Here is a 12,125-nt window from a genome sequence, read left to right on the forward strand (position 1 = left end):
AAGAAGAAATCGACAAGAGCAAGTAAGGTTAGCGATGTGTGGGGAAAGAGCAAGTAAGGTTAGCGATGTGTGGGGAAAATGACAGATAATTGTCCACAGTTACCCCAAGATTGTGGGCAGTGGCTAAAGGAGATTGATTGTTGTCCAGGATGATCACAAGGTCTTGACTTGGAGATGAATCTTCAGGGATAAACAGCAGTTCGGTTTTTATGAGCTGCAATCCAGGATGAGATGTCTACCAGACAGACTGAGATCCTGTGTCTGAGGGAGGAAAGGAGAGAATAAGTTGGGTATCATCTGCATAAGAATGGTATGAAAACACATGCGATGTTATGACCATACCAAGAGACTGTGTGTAGAGGAAAATCAGAAGAGGATCAAGTACTGAGCCCTGAGGAACACCAGCAGAGAGTCTGTGTGGGGCAGTTGTGGCTCCCCTCCATGTCACTTTTTACGATCTATATTTAGCAGCTGATCTAGCAGCATGGAGCTTTTCAGTGACTGACAGAAGGGCAGTTTCTGTGGAATGTGGCATTTTGAATCCATGTATTGGTTTTCTTTATTTTTAAGGCATTTATTTTTTGCATGTGAAAATTACCACTTAGTAAACACAAAAAATAAACATAAAAAAATTGCATATTTATTTTCATGCATCATTTTTTTTCTGACATGTACAATCTCAAAAGTATGAGGTTATAATCTCTTTGTGAATTATAAAATTTTAAAGGACAAAAGACAACAAAAGTCTGGTGTCAAAAGCTTCAATTACTTCGTTTCTTGCACAAACTCTTAAAATATTGCTTGTACAGTGGGACCTTGGATTGCAAGCATGATTCGTTCCGGAGGCATTTGTGTATATCAAAACACTCGCATATCAATGTGAATGTCCCCATTAAGAAATAATGAAAACTCTGATAGTTCATTCCACTACCCAAAAATATTCCTATAAAAATAGTTAATAAAAAATATTAGTTAAAAAAAAACACTAATTAACCTGCACTTTACCTTTAAATGGAATCGTGGCTATAGTGATTGAAACCAGAGAGAGGAGAGGAAGAGGGGAGAATGAGACTGCTGTCGCGCGCAGCACACACACACACACACCCACTAGCTTGCAGACAAGGTGGGGAGGCGGCTGCTATGTAGGATGACATCCACAAACATACACACACCAGTTTACTAAAAAGTCAAGTCAAGTAGTCTTTTATTGTCATTCCAACCATATACAGTTTAGTACACAGTAAAACGAAACAACGTTCCTTCAGGACCAAGGTGCTACATACATGCAACAACATAAATTAACAACACACTTTACCCGGAATCAGCTAGCTAAATAAGCGTGCGCACACACACACACACACACACATACAAAATAAAAGATGCTTCACGCCCACACACACATGGTCACAGTGTTATAATAAACAGTACATGAGCGCACGGATGTTGACCGTATGAGTGACGCTCGGGCACTGAGACCAAGCATGGGAGATAATTACCCACAATTCCGCAGCGCAAGACAGATTAATCATTCGCTCAGTTGTGATCACATGATGCTCAGCATCAAAACAAGAAGCGCATGCGTGCCACATAACACTCGATGATACGTTGTACTCGTATATCAAGAATCACTTGTTTATCAAGTCAAATTTATTTATTTTTTTTACTTACCATGCAGAACGCTCGCACACCAGGTTACTTGCAATCCGAGGATCCACTGTGTCTACTCAGGACACAGGTTTCTTTTTACAACCCAACCTTGTACAATCCATTATCTCCCTAAATAATTTTCTGCACATACCTGTACAGTATCCAAAGTTAACAAGTTGGTCCTGGTTTCTTAAGGTCTTTCCAAAAGTTAACTTGATCCTGTAGACTGTGTGTGGTTGTAGCAATAAGTTTTGAGTAGCGACACCGGTTGTAAGGAATAGGGAAGCGGTTGAAGAGGCTCTGATCAGCCTGAATGGTGAAAGGTATTCCAAGATACCGCATGCACAGTCCTAAAAACACATCTTCAATATAGACGGGTTGGGTATGCTTTGCGCCTTCAATCAGCTTGTTTGGAAGGTCCAGGGACAGCACATAGCCTAATCCCAGTGCATAAGGTGGATAAAAGTCATCAGGAAACACATCTTTTGGCAGATACCATTTAGAGTTGGGGTCTCGGATCACAAAAGCCTTATTGTCTATATTCCCCGTCATATAGTTCTCCCTTGGTGCCTGAAGAAGCATGTTTATTAAACTGTTTACATTAAGGAATATATCAGAGTCAATCTTCATGGCATAGGTGGCATTTTGGCAGTAGGTTGCCAGCCATTCCATATTCACCATAGTTTTGATAGTAAGATTTTTATAACTGTCCAGGAAGTCACTTTGAATGATGTCATGGTATTTCTCACTCTCCTGCAAGATCATCTGCTGGACCTTCTCTCTCCCTTCATGTCCAGGCTGACCAAGCAAAAAGAAAAGGCTTACCACTTTGCCCATAACCATCTTCTCAGATCCCCAGGTGGTACGGATGGCATCCCGAGCTTCCCTGTTTTTTGGTGCCACAGGAACCATCAAGACCAAGAAGGGCTTTTCGTTCTGACACCTCTCTGATTCGTTTAAAATGTAATGATATTTACAGGGATATGCCATCACGTATGTACTTTCAGGTGGACATTTTTCACCTTGTAACACAGAAGACAAAACAGATATACCACTTTCTGTATTTAATGAGGGTGACCAGTGTACAGGAGCTGCGTGAATGGTTGGATTTGATGATTGTATATCTGCTTTTGCAGTGGTGTAATCCATGTTGTTTATTATGTGAATTTTCTCAGAGCGGATTTTTGCTTTTTCTGGTAAGTTCACATAGTAGAAGAGTAGCGCAGCTGAGAAAACAAGTATGAGGAAGGCAGCTCGAAGATAAGAAGACTGACATCCAAATAGTCTTTCCAGGACAGCCGGCCTGGAAAAATAATTCGATGATTAGATGAAAATTATGCTTAAATTTTTGGCTTGAACAAAGTTTGATATTTATTAGATGGCGAATATGATAAGCATCTTAGTTACTCATTATGACGCTACTAAAACCACTATGATTTCTAGTGCTATATTATTACTAATACTATATTCTTGCATCTAACAATTGGAGTTCCTTTCTGATTCTTTACAGCCTTCTCAGTGGCTAACATTCAATTTCTTTTAATAATCTTTGCGCAGTATTACTAGTTAGGCATACTTCCTAAGACTGAAGCTGATTTCTTTCTTGCCCAGACTTTCTCATGCAGCTGCTTCAAGTTTTGGGCCAGTTAATTACACAGTTGATTGGTTGAGTTAAGCAATTAGCAGATTGTTGTGCATTTGGATGAGTCACGACCGATCTGTAGAGATACAGAAGCATAAATGGAACTTTCTATGTGTATTTGTGTGTACTGTGTGTGTGTATGTGTGTTGGTAATAAATTTATTCCTGTGTCATGTGGCTCAAGTCTAATGGTTTCATAACACTTAAAGCAATGGGTACTTTTAGCGGTCTCATTCTATATCAAGACAGACATCGAGTACAGTTAGTCTAGATGCTCATCTTACCTCCCAAATTTCTTCATATTTGATGTACTGAATATTGGCATTATCTTTCATGCATTGTTGCTCCTTTCAGTTGATCAAACCAACAGACAGTATACTTAAAAAAAAAACAGCAGACATTCAATAAAATGGGAATACAATTAATTAAAACAATTTTAATTTATGAAATATACATTAGGCTACAGGGCTCAGACACAGTTTCCCAGTTTAAAAGTAGACTCAAGACGCATCTCTTTAATCTGGCATACATCCCATAATGTAACTCATCCCATAACTTCATACTTCAGTACATCTATTCTGAATAGCAACTACGCTAATTCTCTCCATCTGTTCTGTACTTTTCTACCCATCCCGAGGCATCTGGAGATTGTACCAGCTTCAGTAGATAAAGGCCAACCCTGTGAGGATCCTGAGGCATCCAGAGAAGGACCAGCTCCAGCTGGATTCTGCCTTATTATAATTGGAGCTACACATCCTGCTCCTGTGCTCCCAGTGATCCAGACCCCATCTGCCCTCTGCACCTACTGACTCATCCCTATGCTGAACTGGACTTCATGTTAATTTAAAGAATTTCTGTTATATTGTACTCTCAGCTGCATAACACACATGGTGTTATATCATCTCTATCTGTTATCACCCAAATGAGGATGGGTTCCCTGTTGAGTCTGGTTCCTCTCAAGGTTTCTTCCTATTGCCATCTCAGGGAGTTTTTCCTTGCCACTGTCGCCGTCACCCTTGGCTTGCTCATCAGAGAAATTTCATTCATTCATCTCGTTATCATCTAGACACATTTTTCTCACACACACACAATTTATTATTATTATTATTATTATTTTATTTTTATTATTATATATATATATATATATATATATATATATATATATATATATATTTTTTTTTTATTGAATTTCTTTCATCTTTGTGAAGCTGCTTTGAGACAATGACCATTGTTAAAAGCGCTATATAAATAAAATTGAATTGAATTGAATAAACTTGGAAAAAAAATGGTCGGCAATGCTTTTTTTAGGAATGTGGCCATGGAAATAGTGATACAACTGTAGTCCATATTTTGGGCAGATTGTAATTGAAATCATCTCTGCAAGTGTTATAATGCTTAAGTAACAATGAATTTCACAAAATTAAAAAGGAGACATTGCAGAACCAAATGTTCAGGTGTGGAGCTGGAGCTAATCAACACCACCAGTGACCTCCAACCTGTAGGTGGATTGTTGATTTGATTATATCAAATTTTTGAGCATTGGGTTCAATCATATTAAAGTTATATATTTTAAGTAATTGTCAGAAATGACCCCTAGAGGGCACCTTGCGCCCTGATGCATTGGTTTTGTTTTGGACTACATTTTCCAGAGTGCACCTCGGTCAGGTGAGGGGAGAACTTTTTTTGTTTTTGTTTTGTTCTACTCTAGTGAAAGCTTTATGTTTATTTTTGTTAAAATTGTAACTTTTGCATGTATGCCTCACTTGCCACCACTAACTGTAAGGCATAGTCCCTAATCAAGGCATAGCAAAGGTGTCTGACTGGGAGGCTGACCAGTGGCGAGTGGACTTTGTTGGCAGTCAGCTCGCCATCGGGCAAGACATCATGGAGAGAGAGATGAGCTAAATCCCTTGGAGTGCCCCAAAGATAGACTGGGGAAGGTCTGCGAGCAGCACAGTTGAGCTGGGAAGGCGCCTGTAACGTGTTCCTGTTAGCCCCAGGTTAGACCCCTGATGTTCCCAGAAGCCCCAGGGGCCCCCAATGTTTTCCGTTGGCTCAAAGGTAGGCCCCCGATGTTCCCCTTAGACTTCTTTGGGGCTTCTCCACACCGTAATTCTCCCAAATGTGGGAAAGATAGGCAAGGTGGACTCATCAGATACATGTTTCACATTCTCCACAGCCCAAGAGTTTAGCTGTTGGCACCAATGAAACGATGTTTGGCATTAACACGAGTGAATGTCGATGTTTGCTGTTTACTGTTTCTCTTCACACTACTTCAACTTACACCTCATCACTAATGGAAAAAAAAAAAACTAAAAAAAATTGTACTGTAATGTGTTACACTGTTGTGTTACATTGTATTGTAGCTCTTTGTTTGCACATTTGCAAATGCACTTTGTTGTCTGTTGTCTATTGTTGTCTCTTTTTAATATAGAAATAAATAGTGTATGTTAACTTAAAATGTAAATCTGTCAGTCAGCTAATTAGTTCTCTTAGTTTAGCTAGTTGGTTCCGGTAAAGTGTGTTGTTAATTTATATTTTGTTGTTAATTTATGTTGTTGCATGTTTGTAGCACGTTGTTCCTGGAGGAACGTTGTTTCGTTTCACTGTGTACTAAACTGTATATGGTTGGAATGACAATAAAAGCCTACATGACTTGACTTGACTTGACTTGATCAGTTAGGATTGACCTAATCGTTGGTGAAATTTAACCATGAAACCACTAACATGAAATCGGTTGAGTTTCATTTCCTGTTTCATTGTTTTTTCCCATATATACACACACACACTCACACACACACATATATACCACTTCACTTTTTTCTTTGGAATTTTCTTAAGTCAGTAGTATAAATGTTTAAGCCCAGTTGTTGTACTAAAGAGTGTAACAATTCTTTCATGTATAACATCACTTCTGATACAGACAGTTTCAACATGCCTGAGTTTAGCATTACCGTAATTTGAGCATTTGCCTTAATATATACTTTTAGATACATTTTTGCTGAAGGATTGAAACTTTTTAATGTAAATGTATTTAACTCATTATTATTCGCTTTAAGACAAAGGTCTTGGTGGAGCAAAGTGTTGTAAACCATCACAAAAATGTGCCATGGGCCAAAAGTGTTACACTCTGCTTTATAGTGCTTCTAATTAAACATTTTGTCATTAATAAAACAGATTCTGCCTACAGGTTTGCCAGACCAACAATATTATTGGTAAACCTAAATATTTCAGGAGGCTTGAGTTACCTTTGCTTTGGGACATTGAAGTGCAGGAGCCACTGTAGTAGTGTGTAGTGTAGATGAGTGGTGAGAAGCCGACGTCCTTCGGAACTTAAAATATTGTGGCTGTTGTTTTGCTAAATCCACAGAGCTTGTGAAAGTTAAGCTGTGTTTAAGATTTTACTCGATCTCCAGCATGATTCCAGTACGGCAACTTCATGCATTCATGTGATCCATTGGAGAAAATAAATAAATCCAAGTAAGGAGAAAGAAATAAAGCTTAAACATATCCACAAACATCAAACTTCGAGTTTACACCTACCTGGTTAGGTGACAAAGTGTCTGGATCCTAAAATTTGAATTCAGTGGCACATTAAAGAGATTTCTGAGTATACATGTGTCCAGGTAAAAAGGCATCATGAATAGTCTTTGTAACATTCAGCCGAGCCATCTCTCTCTGAGTTTAGTGTGAATAGGGAATGTGCAACTGTTTCTGACAGGAAGTGTCTCTGTGACTTTAAATTTTTTTGTGGGACGCCTTAGATGAACCGAAGTAACCGAAACTGTTTTGATCTGCCTAAGCAGACTGAAAGGATTCAGGGTTTAGTTAAAATTTCTTGAGATACCAGTCATTTCCGCCTGGCAGGCAGGATAAATTTTATTCTTCTTTAAAAATTTTTTTTTTTTTTTTTTTACAAATTTCACCCTCTCTAAAGCCGCATACAATTACTTAACTGTTTAATAATTTTGTGTTATGTTTTAAATAAAATGCACACATTTTATAAGGTTTATGAGTGTCCTACTTTTACACTTTTTAATTATTATTCTAGTAAGATAGAGTACTTAATAATTATTAATAATTAATTATCATTGACTTAAGTGAAACTAATAGACAAAAATTTGATCTTACTACTCCTATCATTTCTTACTTTTTATATAAGAACGAAAATTTACCTGCTGATAATACTCAAATTAAATTTTATTTGTCACATACACAGTCGTACACAGTATGATATGCAGTGAATTGCTTATACGACCGCCAGTGACCTTAAAAAAGAAAATTAAAGCTTATTGATAAAAAATAAATATGAATAAAAATAGGATATTTTTTAACTAGGATAAAAATGTAAATATACTGTACAACTAAGAAAATTCATAATATAGCAAAATATAGAGAATATAGAGAAAAAATATAAATTTGTAAAAGATTTTGAAATTTGATGTAAAAAAAGAAGACATATGCAAATATGCATAAAAAGTGTCTTATTAAAACGACTTATTAAAGTGTCTTGTGCAATGGTCCAGAAAATGAAAACATACATATGTCTGTGTAGGTGTGCATGAATGTGTACACTATGTCCATGAATGTCCAGTCAATTTTGGATGTTAAAAAGATGGTATTAGTTCTGCATGGTGGTGTGGTTAAGAGACCTTATCGCCTGTGGGAAGAAGCTAATATGCATAAATTATTAAACAAGACTGTATTATACCTTCTTTATACCTCATTATACCTTCTTTAACAATGTTTATAACACGATACTATGTATCATAGCACTTTTGGAGCAATGACTTTGATTGGTCAAAAGAAATAATGTGGAAATCATGTGCTGATGTTAATACATTGTTGCTTCTATAATAACATTAACATTACATTACTTTTTTATTTTCTAGTATCTGCTCTCCTTCTTCAGTGGGAAAGAAGTTTGGGGAAAGAGCGTCATCGGGCTTGTTGAACACAACAGATATTACACAAATTACAATGTGTTGGCAAGCAAGGATTTATTCTATGGACAATTTAAGATCTGTTTGTGTCCCGCAATTCAAATTTAAAATTTATCATGTACACAGCCATACACTTACTTTCTCACTCATCTCCTATACCGCTTTATCCTGTATTCAGGGTCGCGGAGACCTGGAGCCTATCCCAGGAGGCTTAGGGCACGAGGCAGGGTACACCCTGGACAGGGTGCCAATCCATCGCAGGGCACACACATACACTCTTTTGAACACTATAGGCAATTTGGGAATGGCACTTAGTCTAACCTGCATATCGAAGTAGTATTGCACTTATCATGGTATTAATACGGGTAAGTATCAATGTCCTGTTTTGTTACGGTCAGTGAAAATCCACGTACATGTGTGTATGAGTTACAGAGAAGAGTTGTAAACTTTTATGGCCGTTGGGAGAAAGGATCTCCTGTGGCGCTCTGTGGAACACTTTGTGGTGATCAGTCTTTGGCTGAAACTGCTCCTCTGTTCAGCAAAAACACTATATATTGGGTGAGAAGGATTGTTCAAAATGGATTGTACTTTGGACAGAATCCTTCTGTTCGCTACTCCATACTCAAGCTCCATACCTAGCACAGATCCGGCCTTTTTAATTGACTTGTCCAGTTTGTTCTTATCAGACACCTTAATGTTACCACCCCAACAGCCCACAGCGTAAAAAATGACACTCGCCAAAACGGTTTCATAGAACATCCGTAGAATGGTGTTACAGACGTTAAAAGACCTGATTCTTCGAAAAAAGTACAATCGACTCTGTCCTTTCTTGTAGAGCACCGTTGTGTTGAGTAACCAGTCAAGTTTGTTGTCCAGATGGACTTCCAGATATTTGTATTCATATATTTTCATTTACACATCCAGTGGCTGAGACTAGTTTGTTTCTGTAAACACATTGTTGGGTTGTTTACGCTGGGTCGAAATTCTGAATTATTTTGGGTACTTTAAACACATTGTTGGGTAATGCTGGGACAAATGAACACCTGGTTGGGGTATTTCGACCCAACATCTGGTATTAGACACACGCACTGAATCTAATAATTAACAGATAAGTTAAATCAGCTGTGCTTGAGAAGAAGAATCACCAAACTGTGTTGGACACTGGCCATCCAGGACTGGATTTAAAGACCCCTGCAACTCATTTAAAAAAAAACAAAAAACGACTAGCAACAAATCTAGCTATCGAAATCCATATATACAGTGGAACCTCGGATTACGAGCATAATTTGTTCCAGAAGTGGGCTCGTATTCCAAAACACTCGTAAACCAAATTTTATTTTCCCATAAGAAATAATGAAAACATAAATTATTCATTCTACAGCCCGAAAAAATAAATACATACAAAATAATTAATACAAAATATAAAATAAAAATAAAACAAATTAACCTGCACTTTAAATTTCAAAAAAGGAAAAAATAAATCCCGGCAGATAAGTGTTTCCGTTTGTGCACTCAGGCGCTGTGTGTGTGTGTGTGTGTGTGTAATTGGAGACTCTTGCTTTCAGCCCCTCCTGTCTCCCCCTTCTTACACATTGAAACTTTCTCCTCTCGTTTAAATACACACACACACACACACACACACACACACATTAACGGAAAGACTATTGTTTTCTAAATTATTAAAGCTTTTCCGCTTTATTTTAATGTTGCTCGCGACAGTGTAACAGCCCGTTAATTAATGCTTGTGTAATGATGAGATGGACAAACTGGTCGATTCTTTTATTTGCCCGTTCTTTTATTTGCTGCATTGTCAGGTTATAGTACAAACTTTCAGGTGGATCCTGCACTAACTAAAATCCAACTAAAAAAACTACTGAAAAACAAAACTCAGGCTCTATATCCTAGCTTACATCTAGCTTACATCTCCCGCACTGGACTAAACTTCCGTAACACTGTTTTATCTAAAAATTTGCAATAAACATCGCTAATGATACTCGTGTGATACTTGCTAATGATACTCGTGTGAACTAACAGAATCACTGGTGTAAAGTAAAACTTACCTCTAAAAAGATTTGCGACAGAGCAGAGTTTCTTCGGAGAGCAGAATGTGTCTCTCGCCTTAATTTCTGTGTGCGTATGTTTGTGAAGGAGGTTTCACACGCATACACATAGCCAGCACAGTGTCAAATTATGCTCGCGCGCGCACACACTGCAATGAGGAAGAAAATTGATTTTTAACCTCTGTAACCTTTTTAACCTCTGTAAAAACCTTTTACTCGTGTGTTATAAGAAACAGTACACACGCTGTACACACGTGCTTCCGAACACAAAATAAAATGTTTTACACACACAGAGAAAAACTGTTGGCTCAGTTGTGATCATGTGACGCTCGGCGTCAAAACAAGAAGCGCATGCGTGAAACATGATGCTCGTAAACCAAGACAATGCTCGTTTTTCAAGTCAAAATTTAGTAAAAATCTTTTCTCGTCTTGCGAAACACTCGTAAAACGTAATCCGAGGTTCCACTGTATATATATACAGTATATATATATATATATATATATATATATATATATATATATATATATATAAATCTGTCAGAGGGTCTCTTTTGGGTCACTTTATAAAATACAAAAAATAAAATAATAATAACTCTACCTCCTATGTTTTTTATGTTTTCTATCTATTTATTTTCTTTATTATACAATTAACAAAAGCAAAACAGGCCTCTAAGACTAGCTTGTTCTATTCTCTCTTTATTTCATTACATAATAATAATAATTATATTAATAATAACCTTGCTACATGCACTGTGTTAAGCTAACAGACTTTAATTAAAAATATTCGCGAATTATGAATCATGCAATTATACAATGGCTCTTTTTTAACAAGTTAACTATTAAGACAATAAATCTAAATAATTTATTTAAAAATATAGTTTAATGAACCTTCAGGCTGATTTAGAATTGACTTGCCACACAGTCAGCAACATTTGACAAACAATTGACTCCTTTAATACACCGCGTTTCAAATTATTACGCAAATAATATCTTTCTCTGATTTTCATACTTAGTTAATGCAAATCACAGTCAGTATAATTTTTAAGTAATCATGCATTGGGGTATAATTAAAATTTTATTAAACAAACCTCCTAATGATAATATTTATTTAAAAAATAAAAAACTGAAAACTCACTGTTCCAAATTATTATGCACAACAGAGTAAGAACATTTTATAGCTTTTAAAGAACTGAAAATGGGCTTTAATTAAATTTGCAGCATTATGAGGTAATATTTACTGAAATCAAAACATTTTAAATCAAAAACATCCTAACAGGGCATGTTACATCTTAACATAGGACCCCTTCTTTTATATCACCTTCACAATTCTTCACAAAACAGTTTTTGGACAGTTTCTGCTTGAATTTCTTTGCAGGATGTCAGAAAAGCCTCCCACAGCTGCTGTTTTGATGTGAACTGCCTCCTTCCCTAGATCTTTTGCTTGAGGATGCTCCAAAGCTTCTCAATGGGATTGAGGTCAGGGGAAGATGGTGCCCACACCATAAGTTTCTCATCTTTTATGCCCATAGCAGCCAATGACACAGAGGTATTCTTTGCAGCATGAGATGGTGCATGTCATGCATGGAGATGATTTTGCTACGGAAGGCATTGTTTTTCTTTTTGTTCCATGGAAGAAAGTCAAAAACTTTTATGTCCATAGCAGCCAATGACACAGAGGTATTCTTTGCCTCTTCATGCACGTCATGCACCTTTGAAATGGTGCATGACATGCATGAAGATGATTTTTCTACGAAAGGCATGGTTCTTCTTTTTGTACCATGGAAGCAAGTCAAAAACTTTATATACATAGGCGAGGTCATTTTTACACCTTCAG

The 12,125-nt window shown here is 37.0% G+C and overlaps 1 protein-coding gene across 2 annotated transcripts; it reads right to left on the reverse strand.

Annotated features, from left to right (window-relative positions):
• Positions 1 to 1,646: 1,646 nt before the first annotated feature.
• On the reverse strand, positions 1,647 to 7,049 carry LOC128542695 (beta-1,3-galactosyltransferase 1-like). Of its 2 annotated transcripts, XM_053512652.1 has the most exons (4): positions 6,832 to 7,048; positions 6,537 to 6,723; positions 3,573 to 3,666; positions 1,647 to 2,950 (listed from the first exon to the last, which is right to left on the reverse strand). In XM_053512652.1, the coding sequence occupies exons 3-4, from the start codon at positions 3,611 to 3,613 to the stop codon at positions 1,816 to 1,818; spliced, it is 1,176 nt and encodes a 391-aa protein (XP_053368627.1). In that variant the 5' UTR covers positions 3,614 to 3,666; positions 6,537 to 6,723; positions 6,832 to 7,048; the 3' UTR covers positions 1,647 to 1,815. The 2 variants fall into 2 exon arrangements, with proteins under 2 accessions (XP_053368627.1, XP_053368628.1); XM_053512653.1 differs by lacking the exon at positions 3,573 to 3,666 and having other exon boundaries at positions 6,832 to 7,049.
• Between the last annotated feature and the right edge of the window lie 5,076 nt (positions 7,050 to 12,125).

The sequence above is a fragment of the Clarias gariepinus genome, chromosome 15 (assembly GCF_024256425.1).
Source record: "Clarias gariepinus isolate MV-2021 ecotype Netherlands chromosome 15, CGAR_prim_01v2, whole genome shotgun sequence".
Taxonomy (NCBI): domain Eukaryota; kingdom Metazoa; phylum Chordata; class Actinopteri; order Siluriformes; family Clariidae; genus Clarias; species Clarias gariepinus.

Bases quoted from the DNA above. Each gene is read 5' to 3' on its own strand.
- LOC128542695 (XM_053512652.1), bottom strand. From the start codon at position 3,613: ATGCCAATATTCAGTACATCAAATATGAAGAAATTTGGGAG. The intron at 2,951-3,572 runs GTAAGATGAGCA...TTATTTTTCCAG, and splicing joins AATATGAAGAAATTTGGGAG to GCCGGCTGTCCTGGAAAGAC.